This window comes from Pseudophryne corroboree, chromosome 7 (assembly GCF_028390025.1).
Source record: "Pseudophryne corroboree isolate aPseCor3 chromosome 7, aPseCor3.hap2, whole genome shotgun sequence".
Lineage (NCBI taxonomy): Eukaryota > Metazoa > Chordata > Amphibia > Anura > Myobatrachidae > Pseudophryne > Pseudophryne corroboree.
This window is the reverse complement of record NC_086450.1, coordinates 193,562,745-193,582,449: the sequence shown is the minus strand read 5'-3', so window position 1 is coordinate 193,582,449 and position 19,705 is coordinate 193,562,745. Positions and strand designations below refer to the sequence as shown.

Sequence of the window (19,705 nt, the reverse complement as noted above, 5' to 3'; positions counted from 1 at the left end):
AAAAAGCGTAGGGGTCCCCCGTATTTTTGAAACCAGCACCGGGCTCCACTAGCCAGGTACATAATGCCACAGCCGGGGGACACTTTTATAGTGGTCCCTGCGGCCCTGGCATTACATACCCAACTAGTCACCCCTGGCCGGGGTACCCTGGAGGAGTGGGAACCCCTTAAATCAAGGGGTCCCCCCCTCCAGCCACCCAAGGGCCAGGGGTGAAGCCCGATGCTGTCCCCCCCATCCAAGGGCGGCGGATGGGGGGCTGATAGCCATATGTAAAAAATGTGAATATTGTTTTTAGTAGCAGTACTACAAGTCCCAGCAAGCCTCCCCCGCAAGCTGGTACTTGGAGAACCACAAGTACCAGCATGCGGTGGAAAACCGGGCCCGCTGGTACCTGTAGTACTACTACTAAAAAAATTCCCCCAAAAAAACAGGACACACACACACCGTGAAAGTATAAGTTTATTACATACATGCACACCTCCATACATACATACTTACCTATGTTCCCACGAGGCTCGGTCCTTTTCTCCATGTAGAATCCTTGGGGGACCTGTGAAAAAAATTATACTCACATAATCCAGTGTAGATTCTGTCCAATGTATAATCCACGTACTTGGCAAAACAAAAAAACGGAAACCGACCACGCACTGAAATGGGTCCCATGTTTACACATGGGACCCCTTTCCCCGACTGCCAGGACCCCCCCTGACTCCTGTCAAAGAGGGTCCCTTCAGCCAATCAGGGAGCGCCATGTCGTGGCACTCTCCTGATTGGCTGTGTGCTCATGTAGTGTCTGTGAGGCAGCACACGGCAGAGATACAATGTAGCGCCTATGCGCTCCATTTTAGCCAATGGTGGGAACTTTGCGGTCAGCGGTTGACCGAAAGTAACCTCACCGCTGACCGCAAAGTTCCCACCATTGGCTACAATGGAGCGCATAGGTGCTACATTGTATCTCTGCCGTGTGCTGCCTCACAGACACTACAGGAGCACACAGCCAATCAGGAGAGTGCCACGACGTGGCGCTCCCTGATTGGCTGAAGGGACCCTCTTTGACAGGAGTCAGGGGGGTCCTGGCAGTCGGGGAAAGGGGTCCCATGTGTAAACATGGGACCCCTTTCAGTGCGTGGTCGGGTTTCCGTTTTTTTGTTTTGCCAAGTACGTGGATTATTAAAAAAGGACACGACACACTGGATTTAGGTGAGTATATTTTTATTTTCAGGTACCCTGGAATCGACATCGAGACGTGGGCCGAGTCGGCATCTGAACATAGGTAAGTATGTGTGTGTCGGAATGTATGTAATAAAGTTGTACTTTCAAGGTGTGTGTGTCCTGTTTTTATTTGGGTATTTTTTTTGCAGAAGAACTATAGGTACCAGCGGGCCCGTTTAATCCCCGCATGCTGGTACTTGTGGTTCTCCAAGTACCAGCTTGCGGGGGTGGCTTGCAGGGACTTGTAGTTCTTGTGCAAAAAACAATATTCTTTTATTTTACACTTGGCTATCAGCCCCCCATCCGCAGCCCATGGATGGGGGGACAGCCTCGGGCTTCACCCCTGGCCCTTGGGTGGCTGGAGGGGGGGGGACCCCTTGATTTAAGGGGTCCCCACTCCTCCAGGGTACCCCGGCCAGGGGTGACTAGTTAGTGATTTAATGCCAGGGCCGCAGGGACCTATATAAAAGTGTCTCCCGGCTGTGGCATTATCTCTCTGACTAGTGGAGCCCGGTGCTGGTTCAAAAAATACGGGGGACCCCTATGCTTTTTGTCCCCCCGTATTTTTTGCACCAGGACCAGGCGCAGAGCCCGGTGCTGGTTGATCAAATATGGGGGAACCCCTGTCAATTTTTTCCCCATATTTTTTCAACCAGGACCGGCTCAAAGAGCCCGAGGCTGGTTATGCTTAGGAGGGGGGACCCCACGCAATTTTTTTCAGATTTTTAAACACTTTAAAAACCTTTTTAAGGTACACAATGAAGCCCTGCACGGATCTCACAGATCCGGCCGGGATTCCTTGTGTTTTGTCAGGCAGTGTTTTACTCATCACTCCAGTAAAACACTGCCTGATATTACGAATCACATCGACATCGGGAAATACCAATTGTGAAAAGTTGGCAGCTTAGTGAATGACCGTATCAGGATTCAAAAAGTTGCAGTAAAATGCACCCGATACCATTCGAGTTCAAACACCCTTCAAAACGGACAAAACACGAATCTTTGTAAATATACCCAATGTCTGTTTTTCAATCCGCAGCCAAGACAATAGTGTGGCAATGTTTCTTACATTGGGGGTCATTCCGACCCGATCGCTCGCTGCAGTTTATCGCAGCACAGCGATCGTGTTGGAACTGCGCATGCGCCAGCGTGGCCGGACCGTGCGGGGGGCGGGCCGCAGTGGCTGCATGATGTCACACACAGCCGCTGCGACCAGGGTCAGCGACGAGTAACTCCCGGCCAGCCGCAGGAGCTGCGCTGGCCGGGAGTTACTCAGCAAGTACAAAAGCATCGCTGCTGTGCGATGCTTTTGCTCTTGTGCGGGGGGGCGGACAGACATGTGGGGCGGGCTAGCCCTGTGCTGGGCGTCCCCCCGCATGTCTGGGAACATGATCGTAGCTGTGCTAAATTTAGCATAGCTACGATCAACTCGGAATGACCCCCCATTGTTCGGTGTGTGCCACCATAATGCAATACCAAGGTGCAAAACAGGCAACAGTAAAATATAAATTGACACCTTAACACTTCCATTGAGCAGAGCTGGGGCATAATTATAAGTGACATACATAGAATTGGTTGCGTGCCCTCTTTATAGCAGCGAGCAACCCTAAATGTTTTCTCTCCATCCTTTTTTTTCTAATAAAAATGTCTGCAGAGCTATACAGAATGTGGCACCCAAGTGTGTATACTCCATAATATGCAATGAACACCTTTATTCCACCCAACCTCTTCCCTCAGCTCTTCCACAATGCCAGTGCACCATGGCGGAAATCTAGGCTCCTTTACGTCAATCAAGGAATGAAGAGGGTCCAAAGCCAGCATTGCACTTTGCATCAGACATTTTGCACTTCATAAACAACCTCAAGAGTCATTTCTTAGCTAAACCAATTTTTATGAGAATGGTGCTTATCAATTCACTATGAAGTAGGGACTTTAATGAAATACATCATGACTCACAGTGTATCTCAGTGGTGTAACTAGCTACTGGTGACATGATAGGCTGCAATCTCATACACATTGGTAAAGCATACAGAATGGCTGCCTGTGCTTTAAAAAGAAAGATGTCAAGCAGCTTTATAGTTGCTATGGACATCACTGTATTTCATAATTGCCCCCACTGTTACTTTTGGGGGAGGAGTGAAAGTTTGATAAAATCAATAACTGTTACTAGACAATCCTATTTTATTGTTCTGTAACATCCTTTTGTCATGTGTTGTTCCCAGGAATTGCGTGGGAAAATTATTTTAAAAGGGAAGAAGATTGGGAGATTGCAGGATTGTTCTGAGGAACGTCCTGAAGATTCATATTTGGGAGAAATTTCTGAAGAAGATGACGGTGGAGAGATGGATGAAGAGAACATCCGTAATGAAGATAAAAAAAGGTCCAAGGCAGGTCTAAGCTTTGTTTGTCTTGCATTATCACCAGCTATAATAAGCAATTGTGGGATAACTTAAGGCTCTGGGGCATCTGTGCATAGCTGGAGCAAGGGCCAGATTCACTGCAACTGTCATTAAGATTGTCAACATTTGTCGAGATCGTCAACAAAGTGACTTCATCCCCAATGCACAAGGGGGGGTCATTCAGACCTGATCTCTCGCTAGTGTTTTTTTGCAGTTCTGCATTCGCATAGTCGCCGCCTGTAGGGGAGTGTATTTTAGCTGTGCAAGTGTGCGATCGCATGTGCAGCCGAGCGGTACAAAAAAAACTTTGTGCAGTTTCTGAGTTGCCCAGAACTTACTCAGCCGCTGCGATCACTTCAGCCTGTCCGGGGCTGGAATTGACGTCATGGACTCTCCCTGCAAACGCTTGGACACGTCTGCGATTTTCAAACCACTCCCTGAAAATGGTCAGTTGCCACCCACAAACGCCTTCTTCCTGTCAATCTCCTTGCGAACGGCCGTGCAAATGGATTCTTCGTAAAACCCATTGTACAGCAGCGATCCGCTTTGTACCCGTGCGACGAGCCTGCGCATTGCGGTGCATATGCATGCGCAGTTCTGACGTGATCGCAGCACTGCAAAAAATGGTAGCGAGCGATCAGGTCTGAATTACCCCAAGAGAATCCTGTGCCTTACCCTACCTCTTTGAAAGATGTCCTCCTTTGCAGAGAGACCTCTGAGTCCTTACCCTCCTTTGCACAGTATGAAGTCACCATTCCTCGCTTTCATCTTTCTTCCACAGTATAAATTCTCCTTGTCCACCATGAACGTATGCTGATGCTTCCCTGTCCGACTGCTGTAAAATGGGCATGGAGACATCTGACATCTTGCAATAGAAGTGCTAGCTAAATATGCCCACTAACAGAGTACCAACATGAGTCACCTATTCCATTGAGTTAACTCCTGTTACTTCCACCACTGCACATCAGCACAGACAGTCGGTAAAACCATTATATAAATTCTCAAGTCTTTTTCTCATTTTGCAGAAGTCCAAAGATCGCCTCTCCCAGGAGTTATCTGACTGCATTATCTACTGTAAGAGTGTCCCCTTTGAGAGCTTCAAGCACTCAAGAACACACTACAAAGTGTATGAACTGTCTTCCTTCACAGAGTATAAGGCTCGGAAGCTGGTCAAAGAGCCAGGTGAGCTGGGCCATCAATGGGTGATACAACTTAAACCCTAAAGTATCTTTATAGATTACAGAGAATTAGTAATACCTGCAAAACAAGCCTGATTTTGCATGCATTACTTCTGGCCATTTAAATCCAGCCCTCAAAGCTGTGGAAAAAAACAAATCTTTAGTAAATATTAGAGATGAGCGCCTGAAATTTTTCGGGTTTTGTGTTTTGGTTTTGGGTTCGGTTCCGCGGCCGTGTTTTGGGTTCGAACGCGTTTTGGCAAAACCTCACCGAATTATTTTTGTCGGATTCGGGTGTGTTTTGGATTCGGGTGTTTTTTTCCAAAAACACTAAAAAACAGCTTAAATCATAGAATTTGGGGGTCATTTTGATCCCAAAGTATTATTAACCTCAAAAACCATAATTTACACTCATTTTCAGTCTATTCTGAATACCTCACACCTCACAATATTATTTTTAGTCCTAAAATTTGCACCGAGGTCGCTGTGTGAGTAAGATAAGCGACCCTAGTGGCCGACACAAACACCGGGCCCATCTAGGAGTGGCACTGCAGTGTCACGCAGGATGTCCCTTCCAAAAAACCCTCCCCAAACAGCACATGACGCAAAGAAAAAAAGAGGCGCAATGAGGTAGCTGTGTGAGTAAGATTAGCGACCCTAGTGGCCGACACAAACACCGGGCCCATCTAGGAGTGGCACTGCAGTGTCACGCAGGATGGCCCTTCCAAAAAACCCTCCCCAAACAGCACATGACGCAAAGAAAAAAAGAGGCGCAATGAGGTAGCTGACTGTGTGAGTAAGATTAGCGACCCTAGTGGCCGACACAAACACCGGGCACATCTAGGAGTGGCACTGCAGTGTCACGCAGGATGTCCCTTCCAAAAAACCCTCCCCAAACAGCACATGACGCAAAGAAAAAAAGAGGCGCAATGAGGTAGCTGTGTGAGTAAGATTAGCGACCCTAGTGGCCGACACAAACACCGGGCCCATCTAGGAGTGGCACTGCAGTGTCACGCAGGATGTCCCTTCCAAAAAACCCTCCCCAATCAGCACATGATGCAAAGAAAAAGAAAAGAAAAAAGAGGTGCAAGATGGAATTATCCTTGGGCCCTCCCACCCACCCTTATGTTGTATAAACAAAACAGGACATGCACACTTTAACCAACCCATCATTTCAGTGACAGGGTCTGCCACACGACTGTGACTGATATGACGGGTTGGTTTGGACCCCCCCCAAAAAAGAAGCAATTAATCTCTCCTTGCACAAACTGGCTCTACAGAGGCAAGATGTCCACCTCATCTTCACCCTCCGATATATCACCGTGTACATCCCCCTCCTCACAGATTATCAATTCGTCCCCACTGGAATCCACCATCTCAGCTCCCTGTGTACTTTGTGGAGGCAATTGCTGCTGGTCAATGTCTCCGCGGAGGAATTGATTATAATTCATTTTAATGAACATCATCTTCTCCACATTTTCTGGATGTAACCTCGTACGCCGATTGCTGACAAGGTGAGCGGCGGCACTAAACACTCTTTCGGAGTACACACTTGTGGGAGGGCAACTTAGGTAGAATAAAGCCAGTTTGTGCAAGGGCCTCCAAATTGCCTCTTTTTCCTGCCAGTATAAGTACGGACTGTGTGACGTGCCTACTTGGATGCGGTCACTCATATAATCCTCCACCATTCTATCAATGTTGAGAGAATCATATGCAGTGACAGTAGACGACATGTCCGTAATCGTTGTCAGGTCCTTCAGTCCGGACCAGATGTCAGCATCAGCAGTCGCTCCAGACTGCCCTGCATCACCGCCAGCGGGTGGGCTCGGAATTCTGAGCCTTTTCCTCGCACCCCCAGTTGCGGGAGAATGTGAAGGAGGAGATGTTGACAGGTCGCGTTCCGCTTGACTTGACAATTTTGTCACCAGCAGGTCTTTCAACCCCAGCAGACCTGTGTCTGCCGGAAAGAGAGATCCAAGGTAGGCTTTAAATCTAGGATCGAGCACGGTGGCCAAAATGTAGTGCTCTGATTTCAACAGATTGACCACCCGTGAATCCTTGTTAAGCGAATTAAGGGCTGCATCCACAAGTCCCACATGCCTAGCGGAATCGCTCCGTGTTAGCTCCTTCTTCAATGCCTCCAGCTTCTTCTGCAAAAGCCTGATGAGGGGAATGACCTGACTCAGGCTGGCAGTGTCTGAACTGACTTCACGTGTGGCAAGTTCAAAGGGCATCAGAACCTTGCACAACGTTGAAATCATTCTCCACTGCACTTGAGACAGGTGCATTCCATCTCCTATATCGTGCTCAATTGTATAGGCTTGAATGGCCTTTTGCTGCTCCTCCAACCTCTGAAGCATATAGAGGGTTGAATTCCACCTCGTTACCACTTCTTGCTTCAGATGATGGCAGGGCAGGTTCAGTAGTTTTTGGTGGTGCTCCAGTCTTCTGTACGTGGTGCCTGTACGCCGAAAGTGTCCCGCAATTTTTCTGGCCACCGACAGCATCTCTTGCACGCCCCTGTCGTTTTTTAAAAAATTCTGCACCACCAAATTCAAGGTATGTGCAAAACATGGGACGTGCTGGAATTTGCCCATATTTAATGCACACACAATATTGCTGGCGTTGTCCGATGCCACAAATCCACAGGAGAGTCCAATTGGGGTAAGCCATTCCGCGATGATCTTCCTCAGTTGCCGTAAGAGGTTTTCAGCTGTGTGCGTATTCTGGAAAGCGGTGATACAAAGCGTAGCCTGCCTAGGAAAGAGTTGGCGTTTGCGAGATGCTGCTACTGGTGCCGCCGCTGCTGTTCTTGCGGCGGGAGTCCATACATCTACCCAGTGGGCTGTCACAGTCATATAGTCCTGACCCTGCCCTGCTCCACTTGTCCACATGTCCGTGGTTAAGTGGACATTGGGTACAACTGCATTTTTTAGGAGACTGGTGAGTCTTTTTCTGACGTCCGTGTACATTCTCGGTATCGCCTACCTAGAGAAGTGGAACCTAGATGGTATTTGGTAACGGGGGCACACTGCCTCAATAAATTGTCTAGTTCCCTGTGAACTAACGGCGGATACCGGACGCACGTCTAACACCAACATAGTTGTCAAGGACTCAGTTATCCGCTTTGCAGTAGGATGACTGCTGTGATATTTCATCTTCCTCGCAAAGGACTGTTGAACAGTCAATTGCTTACTGGAAGTAGTACAAGTGGGCTTACGACTTCCCCTCTGGGATGACCATCGACTCCCAGCGGCAACAACAGCAGCGCCAGCAGCAGTAGGCGTTACACGCAAGGATGCATCGGAGGAATCCCAGGCAGGAGAGGACTCGTCAGACTTGCCAGTGACATGGCCTGCAGGACTATTGGCATTCCTGGGGAAGGAGGAAATTGACACTGAGGGAGTTGGTGGGGTGGTTTGCGTGAGCTTGGTTACAAGAGGAAGGGATTTACTGGTCAGTGGACTGCTTCCGCTGTCACCCAAAGTTTTTGAACTTGTCACTGACTTATTATGAATGCGCTGCAGGTGACGTATAAGGGAGGATGTTCCGAGGTGGTTAACGTCCTTACCCCTACTTATTACAGCTTGACAAAGGGAACACACGGCTTGACACCTGTTGTCCGCATTTCTGGTGAAATACCTCCACACCGAAGAGCTGATTTTTTTGGTATTTTCACCTGGCATGTCAACGGCCATATTCCTCCCACGGACAACTGGTGTCTCCCCGGGTGCCTGACTTAAACAAACCACCTCACCATCAGAATCCTCCTGGTCAATTTCCTCCCCAGCGCCAGCAACACCCATATCCTCCTCATCCTGGTGTACTTCAACACTGACATCTTCAATCTGACTATCAGGAACTGGACTGCGGGTGCTCCTTCCAGCACTTGCAGGGGGCGTGCAAATGGTGGAAGGCGCATGCTCTTCACGTCCAGTGTTGGGAAGGTCAGGCATCGCAAACGACACAATTGGACTCTCCTTGTGGATTTGGGATTTCAAAGAACGCACAGTTCTTTGCGGTGCTTTTGCCAGCTTGAGTCTTTTCAGTTTTCTAGCGAGAGGCTGAGTGCTTCCATCCTCATGTGAAGCTGAACCACTAGCCATGAACATAGGCCAGGGCCTCAGCCGTTCCTTGCCACTCCGTGTGGTAAATGGCATATTGGCAAGTTTACGCTTCTCCTCCGACAATTTTATTTTAGGTTTTGGAGTCCTTTTTTTTCTGATATTTGGTGTTTTGGATTTGACATGCTCTGTACTATGACATTGGGCATCGGCCTTGGCAGACGACGTTGCTGGCATTTCATCGTCTCGGCCATGACTAGTGGCAGCAGCTTCAGCACGAGGTGGAAGTGGATCTTGATCTTTCCCTAATTTTGGAACCTCAACTTTTTTGTTCTCCATATTTTATAGGCAGAACTAAAAGGCACCTCAGGTAAACAATGGAGATGGATGGATTGGATACTAGTATACAATTATGGACGGACTGCCACGGTTAGGTGGTATAAAAAAACCACGGTTAGGTGGTATATAATACAATTATGGATGGACGGACTGCCTGCCGAGTGCCGACACAGAGGTAGCCACAGCCGTGAACTACCGCACTGTACACTGGTTGATAAAGAGATAGTAGTATACTCGTAACAACTAGTATGACGACGGTATAAAGAATGAAAAAAAAACCACGGTTAGGTGGTATATATTATAATACAATTATGGTTGGACGGACTGCCTGCCGAGTGCCGACACAGAGGTAGCCACAGCCGTGAACTACCGCACTGTACACTGGTTGATAAAGAGATAGTAGTATACTCGTAACAACTAGTATGACTGACTATGACGGTATAAAGAATGAAAAAAAAACCACGGTTAGGTGGTATATATTGTAATACAATTATGGATGGACGGACTGCCTGCCGAGTTCCGACACAGAGGTAGCCACAGCCGTGAACTACCGCACTGTACACTGGTTGATAAAGAGATAGTAGTATACTCGTAACAACTAGTATGACTGACTATGACGGTATAAAGAATGAAAAAAAAACCACGGTTAGGTGGTATATATTATAATAATACAATTATGGATGGACGGACTGCCTGCCGAGTTCCGACACAGAGGTAGCCACAGCCGTGAACTACCGCACTGTACACTGGTTGATAAAGAGATAGTAGTATACTCGTAACAACTAGTATGACACTATGACGGTATAAAGAATGAAAAAAAAACCACGGTTAGGTGGTATATATTATAATACAATTATGGATGGACGGACTGCCTGCCGACTGCCGACACAGAGGTAGCCACAGCCGTGAACTACCGCACTGTACACTGGTTGATAAAGAGATAGTAGTATACTCGTAACAACTAGTATGACACTATGACGGTATAAAGAATGAAAAAAAAAACACGGTTAGGTGGTATATATTATAATAATACAATTATGGATGGACGGACTGCCTGCCGAGTTCCGACACAGAGGTAGCCACAGCCGTGAACTACCGCACTGTACACTGGTTGATAAAGAGATAGTAGTATACTCGTAACAACTAGTATGACACTATGACGGTATAAAGAATGAAAAAAAAACCACGGTTAGGTGGTATATATTATAATACAATTATGGATGGACGGACTGCCTGCCGACTGCCGACACAGAGGTAGCCACAGCCGTGAACTACCGCACTGTACACTGGTTGATAAAGAGATAGTAGTATACTCGTAACAACTAGTATGACTGACTATGACGGTATAAAGAATGAAAAAAAAACCACGGTTAGGTGGTATATATTATAATACAATTATGGATGGACTGCCTGCCGACTGCCGACACAGAGGTAGCCACAGCCGTGAACTACCGCACTGTACACTGGTTGATAAAGAGATAGTAGTATACTCGTAACAACTAGTATGACACTATGACGGTATAAAGAATGAAAAAAAAACCACGGTTAGGTGGTATATATTATAATACAATTATGGATGGACGGACTGCCTGCCGACTGCCGACACAGAGGTAGCCACAGCCGTGAACTACCGCACTGTACACTGGTTGATAAAGAGATAGTAGTATACTCGTAACAACTAGTATGACTATGACGACGGTATAAAGAAAGAAAAAAAAATACCACGGTTAGGTGGTATATAATTATACAATTATGGATGGACAGACTGCCTGCCGAGTGCCGACTGCCGACACAGAGGTAGCCACAGCAGTGAACTACCGCACTGTACTGTGTCTGCTGCTAATATAGACTGGTTGATAAAGAGATAGTATACAACAATATACTACTATACTGGTGGTCAGGCACTGGTCACCACTAGTCACACTGGCAGTGGCACTCCTGCAGCAAAAGTGTGCACTGTTTAATTTTAAATTAATATAATATTATGTACTCCTGGCTCCTGCTATAACAACCTGCAGTGCTCCCCAGTCTCCCCCACAATTATTATAAGCTTTTATACATTGATGTGCAGCACACTGGGCTGAGCTGAGTGCACACAGACTGAGTCACACTGTGTGACTGCTGTGTATCGTTTTTTTCAGGCAGAGAACGGATATAGCAGAGAACGGATATATTAAATAAAAGTTAACTTAACAACAACTGCACTGGTCACTGTGGTAAACTCTGTCTGCACAATCTCTCTCTCTCTCTCTCTCTTCTAATCTATTCTAATGGAGAGGACGCCAGCCACGTCCTCTCCCTATCAATCTCAATGCACGTGTGAAAATGGCGGCGACGCGCGGCTCCTTATATAGAATCCGAGTCTCGCGAGAATCCGACAGCGTCATGATGACGTTCGGGCGCGCTCGGGTTAACCGAGCAAGGCGGGAAGATCCGAGTCGCTCGGACCCGTGAAAAAAAAAGTGAAGTTCGTGCGGGTTCGGATTCAAAGAAACCGAACCCGCTCATCTCTAGTAAATATACAGCCAAGACTCCTTTATAAAAGTACAAAACGGCAGCAGGAATGTGCTCTTGTGATGCCACGCGTCTTCCTTTGTGCAAATTCAAATGCATTTGTGGATAAGGACACGAGTCTGCAGCAGTTCGTCATTTGCAAATATGTGGGAAATCACTTTTGTTGTGTTCTGTATGTCTGTCACTGGGTTTAGTACAAATTGTAACCACTAATCCTAACCTTAGCCCACCACTCTCGCAGCCTGACCCTAACCTACCCCTCCCACAGCCTAACCCTAACCACCCCCCCGGCATCCTAACCCTAACCACCTACCCTCCCCCCAGCCTTATCCTAACCCTCCCGCCTAACCCTAACCCCACCTCCTGTACTTACCATCAGGATGTATCAGGATTCTGTCAGGATCCCACTGTCGGTATTACCCTAACCCTGATCCTAACCCACCGCTCTCGCAGCCTAGCCCTAACCTCTAGTCCCTGCAGCCTAACCTTAACTGCCCCCCCCCCCCTCTCCCCCTACCACGCAGCCTAACCCTTACTCTCCCCCTAGTGGCTAAACCCCCAACCCCAGTACTTACTGTGTGTCGGGATTCCGACTGCATCCCCTACCTAACACTATCACAAGAAATATCACTCATGCTAGCTAATGAAAGAGATGCTGTTATAAACATTATTGTAACATAAAGGGCACTTACAGATCGCCTTGCTCACCGGCAGTGCTGATAAATGTCTACGGAGAGGTACACCACCACTTTGCTTAAAAATTATTATAACAGTATAGAAAATAAAAATGCACAACCTTCCTACTGACATTTTATTGTTCTTCTTACAATTTGTGTAACTGCACAGGTCCATGTCTACAAACTAATATTTTGATATTTTTCGTTAAAGATTTGATTGTTTTACAGTTCCTGTTATTTTTATAGGTAACGAGTTTGTTCGACATAACACTTGGCAGCTGACACGTGTTTACCCTACTGGGTTGCGCACAGACTCCTCCAACTACAACCCTAAAGACATGTGGAACGTTGGGTGCCAAATGGGTAAAGTTTGATTTATTGTCAGCGTTTCCTGGACCTAAATAGGTGCATGGGTGTCGTCATGGTCAGGCATGAGTTTTGGCTACAGCTGTATAATACATGTTCCGTAAGGGTCAACTAAGGTGGATGGTTAATAGTAGCTAGACCCAACTACAGACAGTTCTGTAGGGGAAAATATAGACAAGGCATCCCATACCTCAGCAAGTATTCATATTGTCTCTATTGATTTGTCAGTGGCGCTGAATTTCCAGACAGCAGGAGTAGAAATGGATCTCAATGATGGACTGTTCCAGCAGAACGCTCGCTGTGGTTATGTCCTAAAACCTCTGTTCATGAGAAATGTGGAAACCAGTTTCAATCCTGACCTGCCTCAAGACACTGATGGTTACTCCCCTGTGAACCTCTCCATACAGGTAGCACACTTCATATAACAGAATAAAAAAAAAAGTTACTTGAATCATGAAAATAGCCATTGAGAGTGGACTTCACTAATGCCTGAGCCTAATAAGGACACAGACTATTAGGATAAAGTATAGCTGCTCTTATCTCTAGAGGTACAGATCTGTAATTACAGGGGCATTAGTAAGCATACTAGTGATGCAATGTGCAATAGCATGGGTCTACAGCCATATCTCAGTGCATCGCTGATCTTGTACCGCAGCTCCTCTCTGTTCTTTTTGGTAAATTGCAGCAGTATGATGTGTGTATATTATAATATAGAAGAATTAGAACTGGCTCTTCTCTGAAGACTTTATACAGGGGTGACATTTTCTACAAGACACCGATTTGCAGAGAAATAGGAGTCACTGTGTGTGCAGTAAATGTATTATAGTCTGTAAGGAATGATGGTGAAATTCAAGGTTGATTGCAAAAGCAAAATCTTCCTCTAATGGGCAAAACCATGTTCAGTGCAGGTGGGGCAGATATAACATGTGCAGAGAGAGCTCACCCAGTTATGCCGCCTTGGAGGAAACGTCGCCCAATAAAGGGGATACCCGTCCCGGGCCCGACATTGTAAAGGGACCCCAAGGTCCTGCTGTGCAGTGGGGCCTGAACAGGAGACATGCACAGCAGTCACTCAGTCAGTGTAATTAGCGTCGATGTCCGGTACCGCACATCAGTGAAGCAGCTCTAAAACTACAGTTCCCATCAGCCAATGCTGCCAGGAGCTCCCGACAGGAAGGGCTTCTGGGAGCTGTAGTTTTATTTATTGCTGTTTCACTAAAGTGCAGTGCCGGACATCGGTGCTAATTATTACACATGACTATTGCTGGGCATGTCATGTGACCAGCGGCTCTGGGGGTGACAGGAAGATGGCGGCATGTGGGGGGTCGCGGTGCTGCTGCTGTGGAGACCGGAGCAACTGTTAAGAGGAGCTTCTGTTTATTAGACCGTTCCAGCCTGAGGTATCCCCTATCCCAACATCCCCGTCCTCCCCACGCATTACACCCACATAATGGCTGGTGCAGGGGGATGTGGTTAAGATACCGGCGTTCGGCATCCCAACACCAATTGTAGTGCCAGCGCCGGGTTGCTGAAAGCTGCAGATGGGGGGACTTTGGTTGAGGTTGTGAGGGGAGGATTAATGTTAGGCTGCGGGTAGGGGGCAGTTAGGCACCCCAGGGAGGGTTAGGCTGCAGGTAGAGGGGGTTAGGCACCCTAGGGAGGGTTAGGGTTAGGCTGCGGTTAAGGGGGGGGGGGGGGGGTTAGTGCTAGTCTGTGGGTAGGGGGTTTAGGCACCCCAGGGAGGGTTAAGGTTAGGCTGCGGGTAGGGGGTTAGGCACCCCAGGGAGGGTTAGGGTTAGGCTGCAGGGAGGTGGGGTTAGGCACCAAAAGGGGGGTTAGGGTTAGGCTATGGGTAGGGGGGGTTAAGGTTAGGCTGTGGGTAGGGGGGTTAGGCACCCCAGGAAGCATTAGGCTTAGGCTGCGGGGAGGTGGGGTTAAGGTTAGGCACCACTGGGGAGGGTTAGGTTTAAGCTGCAGAGGGGGGGAGGTGGGGAGGTTCAGGCTGTGGGAAAGGTGGGTTAGAGGGAGGGTGAGGTGGGATCAGGGTTAGCTTAGATTTTGGGTACTGTTGGGATCTTCACCTCCGGGATGCCGGTCCGTATTGTGACAGTCAGCATCCCGGGCTCAGGGATATTGTATGTATTCCGATGCTGGCAGCTCAGCACACAATATAAGTCTGGCCACAGGTATGGAGGGAATTATACTGGGAAATGAAGGCCAGAGTCAGATTCTGGTAGTGTTAATTTTGGATTGGACATAGATTGGGATGAACACATCAGTCAGTGGTGGGGAGGTGCAAGTGAACTAGGCTTCAGAAAGGAGCTGTATAAATATGGACTGTCCTCCACGAAATGTAGTTGGGATCCTAGCGTTCAAGATCCTGATAGTCACAACGCCGGCTCTGGAATCCTGACACCGATCAGAATCCCAACTGCTGGAATCCCAAACGTAAATATGCCGGGGAGGGCTAGGGTTAGGCTGCGGGAAGGGAGAGTTAGGAAGCATGGTGCTAGAGGAGGAAAGGATGGGGCTGGAGGACTGAAGCGATACAAGCGAGGAGTGAGGGTGATGAGAGACAGGGAGGGGTGTGTGTTTGTGAATAAGCCAATGGCTGACTTGCCTGTACCTACCCTGGAGGGATAGGGACATTAGGGAGCCCCAAAAATATGAGTGTACCGGGACCCAAGATTGCCGACCCTGAATTCAGGAAGCAGGGATGGCGACGCCAACGGTACTGCACACCAGTGGCGGATCCAGAAAAAAATTACAGGGGGGGCACCATAAGTGGTTGGGCTATCAAGGAGGGGTGGAGTTAGAAGTGGAGTAGGTGTGACCAAGTTTCAGTGGGTGTGTCCAATTGTGTGAGGGGTAACCGCAAAGACACAGTCACTATCCATGTGTACAGCAAAGTCTAAAGGGCCCCATACACTAGGACGATAGAACCCGATTTCATCCGATATCGGACATTCGGCCCAATATATCGGATGAAATTGGACATTTTGGAGGCGTTTCCAATACGATCTGATGCGCGTTCCCGTGAGCATCAGATCGGATCCTCCAGATTGAATGTGCTGCACATTCAATCTGGTCCGACCCCGCAGGCGTGGCTGGGATCGGCCAGGATCGCCCAAGATACATCGTATGCAAAAGGACAGCATACGATGTATCTTGGCCGATCCTGCACCCCCCCCCCCCTTCCTCTACCAGGAGTCTGCCGGGGTGATCGCGAGGGACATGTCACAGTAGTGTGTGGGGCCCTTTACACAGAGGTAGCGTAAATCAAAAAACATAAGGAGTGTCAAGTCCAAAGCAGAGGTCAGGAACACGCAGGCAATAATGCAATAAATAAGGGTCTCAAAACATTGTTACATCTCCAAAACCAAGGTCTGGGCAGGCAGTAAACAAGAGTCCCAAAAGTAGCCATGCAACTGTAGAATACCACCCAACAAATGCTCATCATTCTCTAATGTGTGCTCCTGACTAATTATGGATTATACACAGCAAGGTCCTCTACCCAGATTACATAATTTGCAATAAACAGTAAACTGTATCAATTGCGACAAAATCAGGGCCTATTGCTAGTTACGTTATTTTGAGGTTCAGTTATATTTCTGCCCACAAAGATAAATACGGGTTTCATTCAGTGAACCTGAGAAGGAGCTTATGTAGTCACCCAGTAAAACACAGCGACACTCACCAGACAACAGTGACGTGCGGTGAGGTCCCTGGCTGGGGAGGCACTGAGATTTATATATATATATATATATATATATATATAAAAATAATTTTTATATATATATATATATATATATATATATATATACACAGTGGTCGAAGTGGAAATTTTTAAGTGGGGGTATGGAAAAGTGAAGGTTGCAATTATGTGCGCACCTCCGGAAAGGGGGTGTGGCCACTCAAACAGGGGTGTGTCCTTCAATGTAGTAGGACCCCTTATACTATCTAGTACTGGTGCCCCTTTCACCTGATACCACACAGTATGAGCCGAAATTCACATTACAGCACACGGTATGAGCCGAAATTCACATTACAGCACACGGTATGAGCCGAAAATTCACATTACAGCACATGGTATGACCCGAAATTCACATTACAGCACATGGTATGAGCCAAAATTCACATTACAGCACACGGTATGAGCCAAAATTCACATTACAGCACACGGTATGAGCCGAAATTCACATTACAGCACACGGTATAACCCACAATTCAGGGACAGGGAGAGAGAGTGACAGCAGGGACTGAGAGAGTGACAGCAGGGACTGAGAGAGTGACAGTAGGGACAGAGAGAGTGACAGCAGGGACTGAGAGAGTGACAGCAGGGACTGAGAGAGTGACAGCAGGGACTGAGAGAGTGACAGCAGGGACAGAGAGAGTGACAGCAGGGACAGAGAGAGTGACAGCAGGGACAGAGAGAGTGACAGCAGGGACAGAGAGAGTGACAGCAGGGACAGAGAGAGTGACAGCAGGGACAGAGAGAGAGTGACAGCAGAGACATAGGGAAGCAGGGGAACATTACCTGATATGTGCAGCGGAGATGCGGAAGGGACTGTGGTTGTCGGTGGCGGATGAGCCCATGGTCTGCGGGGGATGCGGCGGTACTAAGCTGTTCTTTGTTGCTGCGGCCCTCTGACCACCGCCAGTTGTTGTCTGCGCTGGTCAGCTTTCAGTGGCGGTGCAGCTTGCGGCAGTGAGCGCTGGTCAGCAGTGAGCGGCGGGCAGCTGTGATACAAATATATCTTTTTTTTTACATTTTTTTTTTTTATTTTTCCCTGTCCCTGCAGTCCAAGTGATCTGAGGGTGAGCTGCAGTCCAAGTGATGTTGCCCAGATCACTTGGACTGCAGCTCACCCCCAGATCACTTGGACTGCAGCTCACCCTATGATCATCTGGGGGAGAGCTGCAGTCCAAGTGATCTAGAGGTGAGCTGGCCAGACCCTTCCCACTGCACAACTGCCCCCCCACACCCCTCGCCTGGGTGGTCAGGCACCAGCGCTGCCTGGTGCCGCAGCGTGCTGACCCCAGCTCTGGTGCTCCCGTTATCTCTGGAGCTGCCACTGCTGTAGGCAGCTCTAACAACTGGTCCCACCGCCGCTGCCCACACGCCGCGCTCCTGTAGTTGTGGCTCTACTGTAGCGCCGGGTCCCGCGGCCCCCCCCCCCCCACTGCTAATAGTGATTAAAAGTTTTAAAATGCATAGTATAATATAAAGAGATTACGTATGACACAGAAAATGTGTCATAAGTATTTTCTTTATATTATTTTAATCATTAATGGCTCATTAATGGCGGGGGAGGCACTGCCTCCCCTGACTGCACGTACCTGCCAGACACACACTCACAACCAGTGCAGAATGCAGGGCCAGGATCTTCTTGGCCTGGGCGTCCAGACCCTCAGCGGCGGATGGCGGTGTAATTCCAGGGGCTGGCGGTGCGCTATCCCTCGTTGGCGGTGGTGCGCTGTCCCTGACCCCCGGCAGCAGTGCGCTGTGTGTGGGTGGGCTGGCGGTGCGCTGTCCCTCGTTGGCGGTGGTGCGCTGTCCCGGACCCCGGCGGCAGTGCGCTGTGTGTGGGTGGGCTGGCGTTCCGCTGTCCCTCAGCGGCGGCGGTGTGCTGTCCCGGACCCCCGGCGGCAGTGCGCTGTGTGTGGGTGGGCTGGCGTTCCACTGTCCCTCAGCGGCGGCTGCGACGGTGTGCTGTCCCGGACCCCGGCGGCAGTGCGCTGTGTGTGGGTGGGCTGGCGGTGAGCTGTCCCTTAGCGGCAGTGGCGCTGCGGCGGGTTTGAATCTGGAAGCTCCACCTCCAAACATGCAGGAAGGTGGAGCAGCTGACAGGGGAGGGATGACAGTGGCTGACTGTGACTGACATCCAGCAGCCTCATAATTGATTCGGGCAGGTGTGCGGACATTATTTGACTGCACAGTAAAAAAAAAATGACAGGGGGGGCACGTGCCTTGGTGCCCCCCCCCTAAATCCGCCACTGCTGCACACTGACTCACTTCAGTGATCAGGTTAAATTAAAAATACACTGCCACCGGCACATTGAGCTCTCGCTCCTATGACTGCGGCGCTACTATTTCAAATCTGCCGCGGACCGCCAGCCAATCAGGAGCGACTGCTCCTGATTGGCTGCCGGTCCACGGCAGATTTGAAATAGTAGCGCAGCGGTCATAGGAGCCGCAGTGCCGCCATCAGACTCCTCCTCCTTGAACCACCGCCGCCCTCTGTCTCCTCCTCTGCTACACTGCCGCCGCCCTCAGTCCTTCTCTGCACCTCCGCACCATACCGACCACAGCCTCCACATCCACTGCAGACCACAGCATCCTCAGCACCGCCGCTGCTAAATAGGTAATCTTACCCTGCTGCCTCTCTCCCTAGTCCCTACTGTATGCCCTTGCTGTCACTCTCTCTGTCACTCTCCCTGTCCCTATGTCCCTGCTGTCACTTTCCCTGAATTTTGTCTCACTCCATGTGGCATAGTGTGAATATTTACACCAAAATATACGGGGTAGTCCACAAGCGCTGCCAGTAACTGATCAATTGTTATCCTGAGAAATAAGTGTGCACAAGAAGAATCTCTAAAGAAACCTTTTGACGTACATATCCCGCGTTGAGGAGGTTAGTGAAAAGGTGCGAACCTTTGAAAAATCGTGGAGCGGTACAAGTTGAGAAATCTTTATGACCAATGAAGTTGAACATGAGAATATGATTGTGATGAACTGATAACAATTGATCAGTTACTGACAGTGCTTGTGGACTACCCCGCATATTTTGGTGTATATATTGTTTCAAGGAGTAGTGCTCTTGGGGGTTGGTACTAAGCTGCAGCAGGGGCGCAGGTTACTTTTTTCTGTTGATCGTGGTATATAGGGTGAATTTTGGCTCATACCGTGTGCTATAATGTGAATTTCGCTCATACCGTGTGCTATAATGTGAATT

The 19,705-nt window shown here is 48.6% G+C and overlaps 1 protein-coding gene across 8 annotated transcripts in view; it reads left to right on the top strand.

Annotated features, from left to right (window-relative positions):
• The window catches only part of PLCD4 (phospholipase C delta 4), an 82,208-nt gene that overhangs the window by 47,165 nt on the left and 15,338 nt on the right, over positions 1-19,705 (top strand). For all 8 annotated transcript variants that reach the window (XR_010181994.1, XM_063933908.1, XM_063933907.1 and 5 more), the window contains 4 exons: positions 3,435-3,599; positions 4,637-4,793; positions 12,630-12,746; positions 12,978-13,156. Coding sequence is in view for 7 of the 8 variants with exons in the window: in XM_063933908.1 (XP_063789978.1) it covers positions 3,435-3,599; positions 4,637-4,793; positions 12,630-12,746; positions 12,978-13,156 (618 nt within the window). In the remaining variant the exon portion in view is untranslated. The remainder of the gene's footprint in view (positions 1-3,434; positions 3,600-4,636; positions 4,794-12,629; positions 12,747-12,977; positions 13,157-19,705) is intronic.